Source organism: Magallana gigas, chromosome 9, assembly GCF_963853765.1.
Source record: "Magallana gigas chromosome 9, xbMagGiga1.1, whole genome shotgun sequence".
NCBI classification, from domain to species: domain Eukaryota; kingdom Metazoa; phylum Mollusca; class Bivalvia; order Ostreida; family Ostreidae; genus Magallana; species Magallana gigas.
The window spans coordinates 30,327,784-30,347,409 of record NC_088861.1 but is presented as its reverse complement, the minus strand read 5'-3'; the positions used below and the strand labels follow the sequence as shown (position 1 = coordinate 30,347,409).

The 19,626-nt window shown below is 34.8% G+C and overlaps 1 protein-coding gene across 3 annotated transcripts; it reads left to right on the top strand.

Moving 5' to 3' along the window:
• The first annotated feature begins 2,197 nt into the window (after window positions 1-2,197).
• On the top strand, window positions 2,198-19,330 carry LOC117691420 (dynein axonemal heavy chain 5-like). Of its 3 annotated transcripts, XM_066071356.1 has the most exons (22): window positions 2,198-2,377; window positions 2,718-2,873; window positions 3,150-3,359; window positions 3,575-3,720; window positions 4,174-4,359; window positions 5,484-5,598; window positions 5,849-6,267; window positions 7,653-7,685; window positions 9,000-9,240; window positions 9,640-9,825; window positions 10,219-10,278; window positions 11,311-11,448; window positions 11,729-11,845; window positions 12,173-12,284; window positions 12,785-12,915; window positions 13,569-13,583; window positions 16,229-16,346; window positions 16,732-16,904; window positions 17,196-17,324; window positions 17,517-17,726; window positions 18,108-18,272; window positions 18,487-19,330. In XM_066071356.1, exons 1-22 carry the CDS (start codon window positions 2,207-2,209, stop codon window positions 18,796-18,798), a joined length of 3,543 nt encoding a protein of 1,180 aa, XP_065927428.1. In that variant the 5' UTR covers window positions 2,198-2,206; the 3' UTR covers window positions 18,799-19,330. The 3 variants fall into 3 exon arrangements, with proteins under 3 accessions (XP_065927428.1, XP_065927430.1, XP_065927429.1); XM_066071358.1 differs by lacking the exon at window positions 7,653-7,685; XM_066071357.1 differs by lacking the exon at window positions 13,569-13,583.
• Window positions 19,331-19,626: the final 296 nt, after the last annotated feature.

Sequence of the window (19,626 nt, the reverse complement as noted above, 5' to 3'; positions counted from 1 at the left end):
ACATTCAGTATAACAAAATAAATGGTGCCTGTTTGGGAGGATAACAGTTGAAATTGACACCCCTCGAAAACCATTGTCAACCTCCGTTTCGCGTCGGTTGAAAATGGTTTTCTCGGGGTGTCAATTTCAACTGTTACCCTCCCAAACAGGCACTATTTATATAATATGTCATATTGTGTAGAGCGGATACGATGCCCCTGTGGTTAAACGAGATTTTACACAGGTAGAAATAAAAGTAAGTGGAACACTACATCTGTCCTATGTAACATTTAAATAATACTAATATTCCTTCATCAACATCATATAATTATTTATGCATTAATTTTAACTGGTATGCAGTACATTGTATCATAGTATTATGTAGCCATTCTAAAGATTTACCGGTGAAAATCCGTCCAGTTGTGTTTTCACACTGCGATTAAGATTTAAATACTCCCCAACATAAAACGATTTATTAATAGAATGTTGGACTTCATTGACAGTAATGCATAAGTATTTGTTTACACCCTTGTTGATATTTTTTACATTTCAAATATATAAAGTACCCGTATATGTATTTTTCTGCCAACGTGTCATAAGATTTAAAAGCTATACTGATTTCAATAAAAATTAAATGTTGTTGAAGTGGTGATTTTTGTCGTTATTAACTTGACCCTCAATACTTTCCTAGAGGTTCAGATTGCCTTACTATACAAAGCTTATCTTTCACATTAGTTTTGACTGATTCAATTTATCTTTTATTCACTATAGTGTAAAACGCCTGACTGTTAGATCATCAACTGAAACGGACCCAAGTCAGTTTTAAATAGGCGTTACTTTCGATATATTTCTGAAAATAAACTTATCTACTTGCATAAATTATGTAAAACAACTTCAACATTATTCTACAGTATTTAAAAAAAAATTAATCAAAATCCAAACTTAACTAAATGAAAACATGACAGTGTTTCTGGTTTTGAAAGACAACTTCTGTATGTGCGTATAATTTTATGGTGGAAATCCTTTTCCAACAATTTAGCGTGTATTCGGAAGGCGTACTTCTTACTATAGAATGTGCATGCCATGGTATGTTCTTTTAATTACCGGTATCTGAATTGAAGCTACTTTCTGTCAAAAAGTCTTTATAGAATACAACATAGCAGAATATATTTCAATTGTGTAAAATTTCTTATTTACAGGAGTACATTTTAACAATAAAATCACTAGCACTTTTTTTTTGGGGGGGGGGGGGGGTTGGGGTTAAATTTCATAGTTCAAACTCTGCTAAAAAAGTGAGATGTTAAAATCTACGCGGTAATTCATTCCTCACGTTAAAGGTCAGACGCGACATATCTTCCATTTTTTCCCCATCTCCACAATTTGAAGATTTCCACAAAGTAATCCCATAATTATGTTTTCATGTTATATGATACTTTTTAAATTAAAATACAAAGTGTTCAATTGAAAATATATAACATGACTATTAATAAGCATTAAAATGCATTTTACATGCTATTTTATGGAAAATTCTAAATATTCTAGCTCCGAAAAAAGCCTGGTAATGTACCCTGAAGTTTTGGGAAGTAACAAGTTTAAATGTTAATAAATAAGGGATAATAAATAAAGGAAAATTATATAAAATTGAGGAACGTCTCCTGTGTCCTTAATAAGGAATTTACAGTTACTGTATTACATGTACAATGTGCTATTTCAATGGCAAGAATTGCTCTGACACTCAAAAGAAGTTGTGCTCATACACCCATATAAAAGCACTCAAACATTGCTTATACATGTATGAAAGCTGCCTTCATTTCCTCACATCAGATGAATTTCCCCATGTAAATACCATAAAAAATCAAACAACATTTTTGCAAAAACTAATTTTACTAACAAAAAAAAATTTCTACAAAAATTGTATTCATACAAAATTGTCCCTGAATCTATTATGCATAATACTGATTGAAAAAAGGTTGAAAAGTCGTTCAAAATCATAAATAATACACAATAACAACCGAAATGTACTCTCTCTCTCTCTCTCTCTCTCTCTCTCTCTCTCTCTCTCTCTCTCTCTCAAAAGCATCTGTGAAATGGGTGCTCAATGAATCCCAATCACTGTTTTACAATCAACCTTTCATCAAATTTTTGTACAATTTCTTTTAAATCCTTGTTTAAATTTAAGAATGGACTTTAATTAACACCAAATCTTTGATAGATGGATGTGATCCGAATGGAGACGATGCATCTATCCATCACTAAGCTGATGCTGGAGAACGCCTGCTTCCTGATGCAGCGGGACAGCATGGTGGCTTGGCCCCTCATCTGTGACCCCACCAGTCGTGTGCTGGACTGGCTCCGGAACTTCTACGGAAACACCGGACTTGTAGAAGTCAAGTACTCTGTAAGTACACAAGTGGATCTAGATCCAGAAAAGTTACCATAAACTGAATTCACTGTAAGACATTAAGTGTAGCAAGTTATAAAAGTTTGTACCGCTAAGTATGAAAAGTGATCAGTGTTTTTCTGGCAAAAAGAGAAGAATTTATTGGGTTGCCTTTATTTCTCGTACTCAAAATGCTTTATTAATTAATAAGTCAAAATATTTCTTAAAAGTTTAGATTCATGATCTGTAACTCTATCTTAAGACCTACATGTAACATATAAGAGCATTGTGCTTGTACATGTAGTAGATTCCATCTCAGTTTAAGGGGTCATTATCTGTTGTTACTCTGTGTTTGTAGGAGATTCGGTCTCAGTTTGAGAACTGTCTAGCGGAGGGCTGCCCCCTACTGGTGACCGACTGCGACACCAAACAGCTGGCCAAGGACAAGCGGTTCCGTGATGCCATCCAGAGCTGTAAACAGTTCATCAACGGCAAACTCAAGTTCAAGATCACTGTAAGTCGATCAGACAAGTATTATATTCACAACATGGGAAATCTGCTCATCCATGTTAAACTATAAAATGCGTTTTGATTATTTTTGTTTTTTTTGTCGTTATCCTTATCTTACATGAAAAAATCCTACCTCTTAGTCAAAGTTTTTAATTTAAAAAAAGATAATGGATTCTGGAGAAAAAAAAACAATTTTAGAAAAAAATATGGAGTAATTTTTGGCCAAAGTAGAATAATAACGAGAATGATTGAATTTTATCCATTATTTATTCTGTTTCAGGTGGAAGATCATGAAGTGGAGTGTGATCCACGTTTCCGCCTGTTCCTGCACACCACGGTGGAGCCACACATTGTACCACGACATCTCGCGGCGTACACCTCCGTCATCTACTTCCAGCGCTCCCGCGCAGACATCGAGGAAACTCTGCTGGACAGATTCATCTTCCAGGAAAAATCCAAACTGGAGGAAGAAAGGGTGTCCCTGCTCCAGGTAAACTGGATGGGATTTCATTTAAAAAAAAAGAACTGGAGGGAAAATCTATTTGTTTATTAGATTTAGAAACTTTTAAAACTTTTAATAAGTAACTTACTAGATTAATACTGTAGAGACAGGGAGGGAGAAAGAAATATCCTTTGAAATTTTATGGTTGTGATTGAAATGATTTTTAAAGTGAAATTCATATATTCCTTTTGTTTATTTTACAGGAGAGGAAAGAGAACTTGGAGCTGATGGAGAAACTAGAGAAGTCCATGTTGGAGAGTCTGTCCAGCGACATCCGACTGATGAACGAACTCCCCGCCACCAAAAAACTGGCCGAGCTCAAAAAACAGTACGACGAAACACTGGATAGGTAATAACGGCTTATCTTCTCTAAAATGTATGTGAAGTCTGAAACTCCAATGAAAGTAAATGAAAAAAATTCTTTGATTCGAAAGGAAAAGAAATTTAAACTATATTTTTTTACAATTAGTTTTCTTCTGTTAAACTGAATTTTATGTTTATTCATTCAATATTGTTTAAAATTCAAGGAATTTTGTCTTTGTAAGGTTCATTGTTCTTAATTAACAATGCATGCAATTTGGCATGTTCAAAATAACATGCAATTCATTTCTGCCAAAAATTTATGTTTACATGTAATAATCTGCAAAAGTTACATGTAGATTTGAACAAAAATTTGATGTACAAATCAACTCTAAGACTTTTAAATTTTTTGTTTATTTCTCTGAGACTGCTTCTATTGAAATATCAGTCAGACGGGTTTATAAAAGGCAAATTCATCAAGGAGAATTTAACATTTTTTCAGCCAAGAGCGAGTCGAGTCTAACGAGGCCACAAACACCAGGAACCGAGAGTTGTCGCGCGAGTTTGCGCGGAGGGGAGCAGTGTGCTTCCATGTGATGCAGTACTTACGCGAGGTTAACCCCCTATACCAGGTCTCCTACCATCAGTTCCAGCAGCTCTACGACTCCGCCATTGCCCACTCTGAGAGGTAGGTCAATCTGCTGAGTGTGAATTAATTAAATACCGGTAATTAAATTTTTCTATGTTACACAATTTGTTTGAAAATTGACAACCAGTGATTGGAGTTAATAGGTACAGAAATTAAAATATTTAATTTACAGAATGTTACAGATTCTGAAAACTTTTATTTTTTTTTTTTTTACAAAAGTTCATTGATTTTGTTTGGGGTTTAATTTTTGGAAATTAAGAAATCTAGTCCACAGTAATAATAATCAATTAAGATTTTCAAAAAACTTTGAAAAATTGATTTTCCCCTTCTTAAAAACCAAATTAAATGAATCCTAGCTTTTGCATAATCTTTAAAATATATTTCTGGGTGAATGTTTCTGGGTTTTTTCCTTGTCACATATGTGCATGCTAATAGTTCCCTATTCATTACATAGTCAACCCCTCCCTCTACTATCTAACACTAGATGGCTGGTTCTTGGCTTTGAGTGAGTGCTACTCATTAATAATTATCAAGATGTGTATTCATTGTTCATAATTAACAATGCATGCAATTTGGCATGTTCAAAATTACATGCAATTCATTTCTGCCAAAAATTTATGTTTACGTGTCATCTGCAAAAGTTACATGTCAAAAATTTGATGTACAAATCAACTCTAAAACTTTTTTGTAGATTTTTAACAAAAGTATACTAAACTTTTTACATTAAGATCCCTAATAAGACCCCCCTTTAAATTTGTGAAGCTGTTTGCATGTACATTTTGACTGCAAGAGGATTAGTTGATCTGTACATAAATATTAAGAACATTTTTGATATTTTAATGTTCATTGTTGTAAATTATACTTATCACACAATATGTTAGAATATACCCCTTTGTGAAATTTTTGATATTTGTGATGGTTTTATCTTTCATTGATTTTCATGGGCATACATCACCAATAACTACCACATTCAACAGATTATGAAACATAATCTTTATTCTTTACATTCATAATATAATATAATTATGAATGAAATAATCGACGCACCCATTGACATCGAAAAAATTATCAGCGCAATTATTTTGGGGGGTTCAAAGATTTCTGAATCATATTGCAGCACACATTTTACGATTTTATAATAATTATTATTTTCAATTTTTCAGAGCTCAGAGAGCAGAGGAAACTCTGGAGAAGATCACACACATGGCCTACACTACATTTGCCCGGGGCCTGTTGGAGAGAGACAGATTCATATTCACCCTGCTGCTGGCTATTGAGGTAACCAGCTGTAATAAGCATTTCTATTATCAAGAAATATTTATAAGAAATAGCACATTAAGTCCTGGTGGATGGCAGGACATTTACAATTCTAATAGGATAGGGTTTAGGGAAGGATTCCATCCAAACTTTTATTTTTCAAAAATTGAGAGTAATCTTTGATGTAAGGAAAGGAGATTATCTGATTTTTCTTCATTAATTATCCATTTTTTTTTCTTTTGTTGGATAATGTTGATTTTTACAATCTTAGGTTGAGGATTCCCTGGGTAACATAGGACCGGGTGAGCGAGAATTCCTGGTCTCCCCGAACTACAGCGCAGTCGTCATGACAAAACTCGGCTTCACCCAACCACCGGACAGCAAGATTGTCCAGATGAAGAAGCCGTTCGACTGGATGCACGACGACCAGTTCCACAACCTCCAGGTTCTTGCCACGCACTTCGAGTGGTTCCAGGAGAAATTCGAACGCATGCTCAAAGATGGCCGCGAGATGGAGTGGAGGATGCTGTGTGATAACGTAGAGAAGGAGCCGGAGAACATGCCCCTCCCCGACAAGATGGACAGCAAGGACTTTGCCCCAATGAAGCGGCTGCTGGTGGTGCATGCGGTCAGGAGCGACCGTCTAATGCAGGCCTCCACCGTATTCATACACAGGGTGCTTGGCAAGAAGTAAGTTGCCGCCACATTGGGCATGATCAAAGTCTCATTAATTTATATGATGTTTCACAGTTATTTTATTTTTTTCGTTGGTTTTTTTTTTCACTTTTAATTCACATATATATGAATGCATTTTTTATATTGCTTTACAATATATAGTCAAGTAACCTCACCATATAAACTTATATATATATTTATATGCTTTAAAAATGTTCACCCCCCTATTTGAGCCCCAACCCTCCTTCCCCATTAACCTCTTAACCAAAAGAAAATTCTACTGCCAGTAAAAAAAAATTTTCCCTTCAAGATGCTTGTAAAATAAATTTCAACATTTTATACCTAACAACTCAGCCCCCACCCCCACCCCCCCCCCCCAAAAAAAGAAAGATCTAACTGCCTATTAAACTTTTAACAAGTGGTCTATATTTTGTATTCCTATATTTTGATAACTTTGTCTGCACTTTCAGCTGGTCTAATGTAAATTTAAAGAAGGACTATAGTGGGTAGGTGATTTAACATTAACACAGTGTTAGATATTTGGGTGAAGGAAAATGAGGTGAAGACTGGCTCTATCAGTGAAGTTTTATTGACCCCAGTGTCTTAATACAAAATGTTGAAGAGACTTTTGGGTGATGCTCACAAATTTGATTTTTTTTATTTTTGTGCTGTACGATTTATTTTCTCTGTTGGTCCCCTGAGTAAGGTTTAACTGTTTTTAAGTGGTTGTGTGCATGGTTTGTGATACTGTAAATTCCTTATATTACGCGAGTACTTGATTCTGCAATCCCGCTGGTGTGTATCAAATTTAAATCGGGAGAATATTAAATGGCGAACGTGGAACTTTTCACCTTATTTCTTATAGTTTTCAACTCTCAGAAATTACATGTAATGGCGAGATTTTAAAATCTGCGAAGGATACTTCTTGTGATTTTACCCGGATATTAATTCCTGGCATTTAAATAGGAATTTACGGTATATGTTGTAAAATTAAAACAAATGTTGAAAATTTTGTCAATGACAACATATTGTAGATATATGGCGTACAGCCTCAGATATTGGGATTATTACTGAAATAAAGATCAAGAACATATTAAAATTGACAGGCATGGACATGGAAAAAAAATAATAGAAGAGTATAAAAATTAGTTGTCATGCTGTTCTTAAAGTATTGTATTTTAAAGAGCAAAGTGGAGAGAAGAGAAGAAGAGAAAGATCTGTAGACTTTGGCTTTTTTGTCATGGGAGAGAGAGAGAGAGAGAGAGAGAGAGAGAGAGAGAGAGAGAGAGAGAGAGAGAGAGAGAGAGAGAGAGAGAGAGAGAGAGAAAACAGGAAGATATATTAATAGCTTACTAATAATAAGCTTCATCATTGATTAATTCCTGTGCTATTTTCATCAGCATTCTCCAGGGCCCAGAGCAGGATTACACGGGGTAAGCTGGGTGTGTGATGCATGGGAGGGGCAGCCACAGTGCCCCTCCAGAAAAAAAAATACACTGTCTTCCCAGAATGCATAGCATCTGTCTCGTGTCTGCTGTTGCATTAAAGTCTTGGGTTTTTTTTACAGGGTTAGTGTAAATGATTTGATTTTACGTACTGTATAGCTTGAAGCTAGAAAACTTTTGAGTAGATTTGTGTTTTGAGTGACTTTAGGATTCAGATAATCTCCTGAGAAATTTATGTGTTTTATATTTTTAAATTATGTGTTTTATATATTATTTCAATTTTAAGGTAAAAAATTTGAATTTCAAATTCAATTGCTTGCAGCTTTGTTTTGAATGTGTACATATACCTATTTGCTTTTATTGGATTTGTACAAATTGAATTCATTTAAAAATCCCAAAAGTGCAGTTCCTTCCTTTGTGGCTGTATATATAAAATCCTTTCCTGGAAATTTGTGCTTTAGATTTTGTGATGTTGATGATCAGTTCATTGAATGCGAAAATAATTATTAAATAAAAAAACTTAGTAGGGTGATTCAAATGACTAAGTACAGAGAGAAGGGTGGTGGGGGGAATTTCTAGAAATCTACAAACACTCAGGTCTGCTAGGTGGCACTATGTACAATGTTAACATAAATTAACTGTCATCTTTACGTTGCTGTACATGCACATGCATTCACTATAATAATTGTCTGTATTAATCAACCTGATAATTGATGATCTCTTAAATGAAGTCAATTTTTTGGAATGGTAAATTGATTTAATATATGTATAATGGATCAGTGCTACATTTCAAACAGATCTATAATACTGTAAACTAATTTTTATTCATGACAACTTTATTTTACAATTTACAAGTGACAAACTGATTTGTGGCGACCTATTTTCAGAGCCTTAATTTAAAAGTAGAAAAGCTTTAAAAAGCTAGGGCATTTAAGGACTTCTTTACAATCAGAAATATTTGCAACGCATTTCATGAATTTTAAAATTGTGAAAATTCCTTGCACACAAATAAAGACTGGTTAACATACATGTATCTGATTTACAATGGTGTACATGCATGTACATGAAATTATTTGCAAACTTGATCAATGTTTTCTTTCAATATAAAAATAGACTGGTATTAAATGACACAGGTACACTAATTTTTGTATCTAAATAATATTGAATCCATTTCTTATTTCAGGAAAGAAAAAAAAATTAAGCATAAATAAATGCATTGTATTGCACTAATTATTGATTAAAATTTTACAAAATATGAAAATGCGTGGAATTAACGAGCTTTCTGTCTCACACCTGTGACAGGTACTATGGTGACATGGGACTGGACCTGTCGGTGATGTACAAACAGAGCGCCCCTGTCCCCCCCTCCACCCTCTCGCTCCCCATCCTCCTGCTCTACTCCTTCGAGGCAGAGGCCGCCCAGAGCCGTTTTTTGGACTTCTCCGGGCGGCGACAGGCACCGCGACTGATGGTTACCATCACGGACAACTCCCAGGCCACGCGCAGCAAGGTCAGGAAAACCATCAGGAAGGCCATCGCAGAGGTAAGGGGGTGGGGTGTCTTGTCTGTGTATTTCAATAGATTATGCTGACACAGTTTGGACTTTGAAATTCATTGTTAACAATTTGAACTTTCATATTCACTACTCAGCATTAGTTGTAGGCAGTTTGAACAGTTTTGAAGTTATTTAAGCTCAATTCTGATTTGCCTGTTAGGAATTTAAAGTTTATAATTCTTGATAAATGAATGAAAGTCATTAGCTCATAGATTTATGATTGCCACTTTCATACTTAATTGACAGTGCTTGCCGATCAGGGCAGTGGTTTAACGCAGGCTGTCCTTAGAAAATGACAAATTCCAAATTTTGTTCACTGTATTTTACACAATGAAAACATTAAAAATCTTGAGTTAACATTGACACCTTGTTTAACTTGTCTTCCAGGGATCCTGGGTGTACCTCCATAATGCTCACAACGCGCCCAACGTCCTGAACAGTCTCGAGTCATTCCTGGTGGAGAAGCCCAACCCCGAGGGATTCCGCCTGTGGGTGGCGTGTCAGGCCGACCCCGAGGTTATCCCGGTCAGACTGCTCCAGAACTCCATCAAGGCCGTGGTCGACACACCAAAGGTACAGTTGCCTAAAGTTCTCAGGAATCAACTGATAATGATTTTTGTTAATTTTCAGAAGTTTTCAATTTTGATTAAACCTAAGGATACAATAAATATAAATTATGATAAATATGATACTTTGGTTTATTTTTTATTCATGGAGATCAATTTTAGGCTCTTTTTGCAAAATTCAGAGTTTTAAGGGTGCATAATATAGTGGGGAATGGTCCTATTTTAAGTGTGGCCAAACATGTTTCTTACTTTATCAAAAACAGTTGATTTTGTGAATCAAGTTCAATCAAAAATGAAATCAATGAAAACTAGGTGTTAGATAAAAAAATAATGAAGTACAGTAATATATGTATGATAAATTTCATATTTGACCTTGACCTTTCATGGTTGACCTTGACAGGTGATGAAGGACAGCATGATTCGGTCATTCTCCTGGTTTGAGCCTGACATACTCAAACAGCGCAGCACAGTTAAGGCTGTCAATAAACTCCGTTCAGACAAAAAGTACGGGAAATGTGCATTATGACATCACAGTATATTACAAACCTCGAAAGTACTTATTAATCTATTTATTAGTAAAATTAACTTATACTAATCTTTTAATTAAAAACAACAAATGCTATTACTTACAATTTTGATGTCCGTTATATCGTACACACTGAAAAATAAGCAGTGTCGTTCTCGCTGTACTACAAAATATGACGTCATATGCTTCAAAATGACGCATTAAGTTAAATCATTGAAGGCTATCGGGCAGTTTTATAGCGAAGAAAAATAAATGTCATACATTAACGGAAAAGTATAAATGAATATTTTGTTTAAAATTATTATTAGTAGAACGCTACCTATATAGTCTTATTTTCATTTTGTTAAAAGTATGCATCGTATAAAGAAGCCACCTCGGTTTTGTATAAAATATCGTATATCTAAAATATGAGTACCTAAATAAATCACTTAATTGCAAGGGCATACACTTACCTGATCCCGACAAACTTTTACATGTGAATTTGAAATATGCTATGTAACTTAAAAACTTCTACGATCCTTGTAAAATCTTACAAATTAATTATTTTTTAATGAAATTAACCCTGTGACCTTCAACATTATTCAACATATGCATTATAAATTACGGTTTCTACTAACAAATATTCTTATCCTAAAAAGTTCGCACCGTTTTTCAAAATCTACGATATAACATCAAGTTATTTCATAATTCAGTTGTGAATTTTGACATGATTATGCCCTTGCAATATTGAATTTTTTAAATGACCTCAAAACCACAAATACATTTGCTTGTACCATGCGACTGCCATATCACGTGACCACTATGAACATAAAATATTGTACTGTAATATATATATTTTAGAAATATATTGCATTTGAGTGACTGTTATTGATTTTAAAAATGGCATGCCAGTTTAACTAAAGTATACGTGTTTTCATCACAAAAATTTGCCGATATTTTTATTGACCGCCTTAACTGTACTGCGAGTCGTCACGCCCAGAGTGGCCGGTGATGCTGCACAATCTGTGCTTCCTCCACGCGGCCATTCAGCTGAGGGCAAGGTTTGGACAGGGGGGCTGGAACTGTCCCCAGGACTTCTTCAACATTGGCTACAGCTGTCTACAGGTAAGACATCAACTGTCAGGTATGAGATCAACTGTCAGAAATGACATCTACTGCTCATGCCAGCTGTTTTATTCCCAATTTACCGATAAGGCAGGTAGACTAATAAATGGTCGCAAGCTGGCATGTTTTAATTTTCTTGCAAACCAAAAAAAATAGGCAAAAGAAAAAATGGTTATCAAGCATCTGTGAATTTATTTCTTGAGAGGATATTCTTTCATAATTGATTAATTTGTTTTGTAGAACAAGGTTGTTTTACATTTTACTGTTTAATTTTTTACAGGAGGCACTTGCCATCGTTCAGAATGAGTTCAAGGAACCACTGACCTCAGTGGCGCCCGACGGCTCCCAGAATTCTCGCTCTGTCTCCTACAACGGCATCAGATACATGGTCGCTGAGGTTGGTAGCCATTTTTCTCGATCCAGCTTAGATAAACATGAATTTTATAAGATTGATTGTTTATCAGTTGATCAGTAGAGCTTATTTAGAAAGAGACTTTTTAATTTACATTTAATGGTAAACCTTAAATTGTTAATCCCTGCAAGGCCATGATATTTTGCATTAGTTTTTAAATCCTATCCATTGCATTAGAGTCTGTCTGAGAATTTACATGAACAAGAACATTTGTGTGTGTTTTTTTACTCAATGGAATATAGTTTTCCGCTAGAATAATTTTGTGTGTGCTTTTCCCATGCAATTTTTTTATCATTCATTTCGTGTTGACAGATCGTGTATGGCAGTCATGTGACGGACTTCTACGACCAGCAGAGTTTGTGTGCTATGGTGGACTTCTGGCTGTCCTCGGGGGCCCTCAAGAGGGACTTTGAGGTCAAAGGACGTAAGTTCTTTTGTATTGTTTATCAATAAATTTAATTAACGACCTGCCTATATGAAGCTATTTAAGAAGGCTCGATGGTTGTGGCCTTTTTAGACTATTTTAATCTCCTAAAGAAAAAGAATTCTGTATGAAAATATAGAAAACATTTAAAAGCTAATTTTTTTTAATTTTCCTTCACTAAATGATATCTTGTGGCCAAAATTATAGTATGTCAAAGTTTAAGGCAGATCTAATGGTTGATTTTTGACTAGCCAGCCTCCTTAAATTAGTCTTGAGTATTTGTCTGCCCGTCTGCATCCAGAATGCTAGTATTGTTTGGCTGTGGCTGTCATATGTACAAAACTTTATTGATGTTTTAAATGTTTTTTTCTATTACCGTAATTCTATTTTTGAATCAGTGCATGGTCCTTTAAATTAATCTTTTGATAGCAGACACATTGCCTCTTGAATTTTCTTTTTCTGCTGTTAACGTAATCATGAATTTATTCATATCGTTGCAGTGAAGTACCGTCATCCACAAGCTTTCTTTAATCCAAACGTTCGGCTGAACACCCTGATCCAGGCACTAGATGGCGCTCCGAATCACAATCTGGACGTTCCCGAGGGCTGTCACATACACCAGACCATCGTGGTAAGTCATGCGCCCCAAATATTTATCACTAATTCAGTTTTTGGCCTGTTTGCATATCAGTCACTTTCGAACATTTTCACTCTTTCGACAATTATTCAGTGGAACTAATGGGGCTAGCTCTTCTAGTTGGGGCTAGCTATTTCATGGTGCTCTGTTGATGTATATCTATATACATATCTTCCTTTATGTTTATATTGGGGGGAGGGGGGAATGAACTAATCTATAGAGTGACCCAGAAAAATTGTTGTTAAAAAATATGTTCATCCAAATTTGGTACAGAGACACTTTAACTTTTTATTTCATTTGAGATTGGAAAAATTTCATTTCATTTTCGACAGTCTCTTGTGAGTTTGATTAATACGGTTTGTCTATTATTAATGCATACTTGTACATTTTATCCTGCAAGCTGTGCACAGAATTGAAATTATTTAAGAAAATAAGCATAGCTAAAAATAAAAATTGAAAAATGATACTAATTTGTAAGCCAATTTTTTTTTAGAAGACACTAAAATTTTAACTTTAAAGTTTTAAATTTTTAGATTTCATAGAGCTAATTGTATTAATTAATTATGAAATGCAATTTTTTCTATGCTTTTTTATCGAATTGAATGATTTTTTTTTTCATTTGTTTGTCTTTTTTCCTTGCCTAACAGGATGAACTTAGTGCGGTAGGCAAAATAACAGTGTGCAAAAAAGTGTGACCATAGCCAAAATAATTCTTAACATGTGACTACTACGATTAACTCCCCTTAACTCATCACCTCATGTTGGTATTTTTCTTACACAATGGGTGAAACCAGAACATAGCTTAATTCAGCAAATTTAGAATCCCTTCAACTGGACTCTGATCTTTTATTCATTTTTTCCTCTCACTTATAGAACATGGTTTCATTGAAATGTAAAATTAGATTATTGATATTCTGAATTTGGAAAGATTTTTTTTTTTTTTAGATTGTTGTTAAATTTTACTTTGATTTTGTACAATGTACATGTCAAGTAGAGAGAATATTTTTTTCGGGGAATATTTTAATTTTTATGAATTTGAATCCTGTAGTTCAAAAGAAAGGTAGGGGTCTGTGCACTTTTTATATTTAGAAGTATACCAAAGTTTTTAGAGATTTAATTGCTCCTAGTCCTGCAATTTGATTATAGGTCAAAAATGCATGAACAGTGAACACTTAAAAGTTTCATATTTTTGCATGAAAAATGTAAATATACAGGCTTTTTAAAATTATTTTAAAAAATCTTCATGCTGTGATCCTAGTGAATTTCCCACCCCAATTCCATTTCTTCCATTACAAAATGTATTCATGTGTAAAATATTTTTGTTTTTCATTTTATCTTTGTTGAATAATTATTGAAATTAAACTTTAAATCTAAGCTGTCATGTCAGAAACAACACATGAGTACATGAGGTTCTCTCCAAAAGTCCTATTCCAAAATCTATGTTTCTATTTGAGCAGCCCCCCTCCCCCCCCCCCCCCCCCCCATTTTCGAGAAAAAATACAACCAAAAGGCAAACGGTCCATTCCAAACAGTCCATTCCCTTTATGTCCCTCATCAACTGATCTGCTTTTTATGTCAAACACAGTGTTATCCTCTGCCTGCCAGTCTTGGAGTGATTGGGTCCCAGAGCTACTATATTACTTGCTGACTACTGTAGCTGATTTTAACTTAATCTATATATATATATATATATAAATATATATCATTACAAATTAATGTTTTTAATACATCACACAAGCTGCACTTAGTGTTATTATTCCTTGCAGTATATCACTATGACTGCTTAATGCATGCAACTTGCTTGGAATCATATATTTAAGCTCACAATTTTAATAGCCATTTTGATGTCACTTGAATGTACATGTATAATCGATATATCTAATTGAGTTCCTTTCCCATCTGTCTGAAATTTTTCATACATATGTACATGCATGTACATCTATATGTGCAGATACCAGAATTTCATTTTCAAGTTGAAATTTAAATCTATTCAGTAGTTCAAAAAGTTTAGTGCCCTTATTTTTATGTAGATTTCGTACATTTTATATTCTTTTTGAAATATCCTTTTTATAAATGTAAAAAAAAATTGCTAGCTTGAATAGGGGAAAAAAAATCCATCTTAGTTACGATCAATGAAAATTTTAGAATTTTGTCAATGCACTGGTAATTGGGAGACATACATTTATAGAAATGAGTTTTTGTCGACTTGAAATTTTCTGTGTCTATTTGAACGCTGCAATATCAGGGCGGCCCGCATCCAATAGAGGTAACCCCATCTAGGCTTTTCCAAGAACCACCCTTGTAGACTTTGCAGTCCTTAGTTACTAGTTTAATCAGAGAGTTGTGTTCTAGAACACTCATCTATAGGAAGGCAATCACACTTAGAAATGATGTAGAACTCCTAATGTAGCATACATAGTTTCATCGTCGGCAACCCAGGTGTGATTCACATCAAGAAAGTTTGTGTACTCAAAACTGTGGATTGCGACGATGAAAGGATCGAGTTATAGATTAAATTGTTATAGATTAGGATTTAAACTATGTGCATTTTTTGCGAGGTGAAGATTACGGTACATCGGATTATACAGTTTAAATTAATGTATGTTCTTCACTGTCAATATGTAAAATTTGTATTTTAATTATAACTCACGTGCAAGATTTATATTTGGGTACAGGATTAAGGTAGAGGGTTATAATTAATAGAAAAATTAATGTATGAAAATTTAATCAATTTTACTCATTGGTTGAAGGGTATTTATTGTGTTTGTCGAAGTTTAGTTTGCATTTTAGTTTTGGATAAAAAATATAATACTAGATGAATTTGACTTTTATTCAGTCCAAATTTTAAATAAAATTACTTCCCTCTCTCTTTCTTTCCCTCCGTCTCTGCTTTATTTCTCTCTCTCTCTCTCTCTCTCTCTCTCTCTCTCTCTCTCTCTCTCTCTCTCTCTCTCTCTCTCTCTCTCCAGTGTGAAGTGTATAAATAATAAATATGCACAATTGTGGTCACCTGCTTTTTTTAAAACCATTTTTTTTTCATAGCATTAAAAGCACTATGATTTTATTTAATGGTATACATTTTGATATATAGTAGGCATTAAAGCTATGATCAAAGATATTATGCAAAGTGTGTTTTGAAATTATATTTCATATATCATATTTCAATGCATTTACACGTACATAGACTCTATAGCCCTTATTAGGACAATTATTCATCTGAAATGAAAAAGAATGAAAGCTGTGCAGCAAATGTTTGATGTAGCTGCAGTTGACCAATGCAATAAAAATGGCTTTTTTTCCCTGACAGACCCTGCTTGGAGATGACCAGTACGTGTTCACGCGGCTGAACAAGGTGTTCGACAGCATGCCCTCTACGCTGACCCTGTCCCACAAGATGTTCCCGCGACCACCCACCCCGTTCGACGGTAAGTTATCTTGTTTATTTGATTAATCTGCCAGACATTGTGAAGGATTATTTGTTCTGTGCTGCATCTGAAGTACATGTACTCATGTTCTATAAATTCCTATTTAGATTCCGTTAATTTGAGGAAGGAATTGACATCTGCATAAAATTTCCAGAAATGCCCTACACAGATTTTTTTAATCTTGCTTTAGTTTTTCTGACAGTTGTGAACTATATATTGCATTACAAAAATGTTTGGCATTTGCAATTAGATATTCTAGGATTCTAGTTTAAAAAAAATTGGCAGAATCATATGAATTACTAAGTACTCAAATTAAAACAATGAAAATATAGTACTTAGTTTACAGTACAAGTTTTTTGATGAAGATTAACCATTCAATTTTCAGGCCCGGCCCAGGCAGGGATCAGTAAGACCAGTAACAACCCATCCGTGGTTCACCAGGGGGTCTTCTCCACCGCCAGCTACGCCACCCACAAAATCCGCTTCAAGGATGTGGAGCTGTGGCAGATCTGCAATGACCTGCTGCAGAAAACGCCCAAAATCGGCAACAGTAGCAAGGTACTCATTAGACAAGGGATCGGAGTACATTAATGTTCAACCTGTCTATTTGATTTTCAATACTTTTCCTTGTTCTGAAGTAACCATGTTTTTTTGTCCTAAATTCAATAGGGACACACAATTAGAATCATTTATGTTAAAATGACAATGACAAGAATTTAGAAATCTGTTAATTATTATACAGCAACAGTATAGCTTAGAACAAGATAACCATGTATTATCTACTGTGTTTGCTATCTAGGAAACATTTGACATTTATTTAAATACATGTAAATGATTTCATTCTTCCAGTCTTTCCGCGAGTTTGTTGTGGAGAAAATCCGTAAGCTGCCAGGAGACTACCCCATCTTTAATGACTTCATAATGAAGGAGTGTGAAATTCTACATCAACTGTTGACTGAAGTCAGAAACACCCTCACAGTAAGTTTATATTTTCATTACGGAGTCTTTAAATCTAAATTTCAAATTTGATCTTCAATTTAAATATTTCCTAAAGTTTCTAAACTTCAAAGCGTGACCATACAATGAAATGTTCAGTTGTGAAAATATGAAAATACCTACTTCAAAACAATTAAACATATTTTTTTACGGAAAAACTGCTGTGGTTTTCAGACAATAAGGAATGCCTGTGAGAACAACGTGATGGGTGACCAGTTGAGTGACCACTACCTGTCCGCCGCGGACGACCTGTACCACCTGAGGATTCCAAGGATCTGGTGTAAGATGACCGGCACCACAGCACCACCCTATACCTACAATGCCGCCCAGTGGCTCCGAGATCTGGAGGACCGCTGGAAACACTTTGAAAAAATCCTCAGCATGGTAAAAAAAAACTACACTTTTATTTACATTAAATCACTGTAATAGAAAAGTGCTAGGGATGACTAATCACGTCATCATGACTGTAATTTAAAAAAAAATATTCTGAGCCAAACTTCTGGATTGAAACTGACTCTGCTATAAGCATGAATTTATTATAAGAGTATATGCAGTACTTATAGACTAAGTGTACAGAGCAATAAACATATCACCGCCTGTGTTAACATTTACCAATATTTCATTGGCTAATGTTATTTTACTTTTAATGCGAGGGGTTGGAAATATCGGAACCATATCAACATTTAAAGTTGTTTAAGTTAGCTACAATTACTGCAATTCAAGATGTATTTCTATTAAACATAATCTTAATTTCAATGTTTATAGGGTAGAAAAGCAATGCCAGCCTACTGGCTAGGAGCGTTCTTCAATCCTAGAGGACTCCTAGCTTTGCTGAAGCAGGAGGCCATTAAGAACTACTGTGGGGACAGGTCAGGCAACTTTGAACAGTTCACCTTCCAAACCGACACCACATTCAGAGACTTTGGACATGTAAGTATATTTGATCAGTATGAGAACACTTATAGTGTTCTAGGAAATGAATGGACAATTTGCATCCTTAGGTCATTTTTACAGTAGTTGCTTTGGTAAAAGGGATTCAGAAAGTACTGATTTGTCTGACTATGTTATTGAAGGAAAATGTTATTCATGTACTAGTGTATATATCAATATAAATAGCCACTTTAACTTTCTTGTTTCATTATAGCTCCTCCAACCCCCACCAGAGGGTGTCTACATCCACGGAATCCACCTATGGGGCTGCTCCATTGAGAAGACGACCAATGAGTTCCAGGACCAGGCCTCACGCCAGGGATACGCCCCTCTCCCCGTCCTCCATCTCCAGTGCTACCCAGTCAACGAGAAGCCGGCCCTACAGGAGCCCTCCTTCCAGTGTCCCTTGTATGCGTCCAGAATTGCCCCACGTGACCCAATCATGGAAATCGACATTAAGAAGGAGGGAATTCCGCCCATGAGGTGGGCTCTGCGCGGACTGACTGCCACTATATGGCCGTATTAAATGACAAAGAACAATGTAGTGTGGCTTTGCTGGAGAGTTTTGAATTTTCTCTCTATAAATTGTGACTGTTTTAGTAGTGGTTTTGATTAAAGTTAATTGACTGGTATAGATCTGATTTTCCGAGATCTTTAGTAAAAAACTGTTGATGGTTTTATATTATTTAAATGTGATTCTTATATATATGTGGGTTTTTTTAACTGGTATGCAATACATTATCATAGCATTATGTAGCCAAATCCCATTCCATGGTTTTATCGCCTATTAATTTTGTTTATGTGAAAATCCGTCCAGTTGTGTTTCACACTGTGATAAAATATATAGGGAGGACTGTAGACTCCCTAAAGCCTAGTGATTTATTTATAGAATGTTGGTTTTCCTTGACAGTGATGCATTAAGTATTTGTTTATACCCTTGTTGATATTTTATATATTTAAAATATTAAAAGTATGTATATTTTTTTCTGTATTTTTCATGCCTATGTGTCAAAAGTTTTACAAGCTACTGATTTCAATTAAAATTGAATGTTGTTGAAGAGGCAGATCTGTGTTATTTTTTAATTGGTTCTTCTACCCCTAATATCATTTTACGAGGTAAATTTCCATAATATACAATTCTTATCTACCAGATACAATGTCTTGTCATTGTGCCACTCAAATGCCACCTTCTTTATACATGTATACATTTGCCTCTTGACCAAGTCAATGTCTTTCGTCTTTTTTCACATGTTCGAAATGCTTGGTACCAAGCAGAACTGATGATAATCAATTTATTTTTAGAATCATGTTTGCAAAAATATATTAATGTCTATATATTATAACAGAGAATTCT

What these genes read in the sequence shown, in the direction of transcription:
- LOC117691420 (XM_066071356.1), top strand. Translation starts at nt 2,207, where the DNA reads ATGGAGACGATGCATCTATCCATCACTAAGCTGATGCTGGAGAACGCC. An exon ending in AACTCAAGTTCAAGATCACT is followed by an intron (nt 2,874 to 3,149) that starts GTAAGTCGATCA and finishes ATTCTGTTTCAG; the next exon opens with GTGGAAGATCATGAAGTGGA. An exon ending in GGACTTTGAGGTCAAAGGAC is followed by an intron (nt 12,285 to 12,784) that starts GTAAGTTCTTTT and finishes ATATCGTTGCAG; the next exon opens with TGAAGTACCGTCATCCACAA.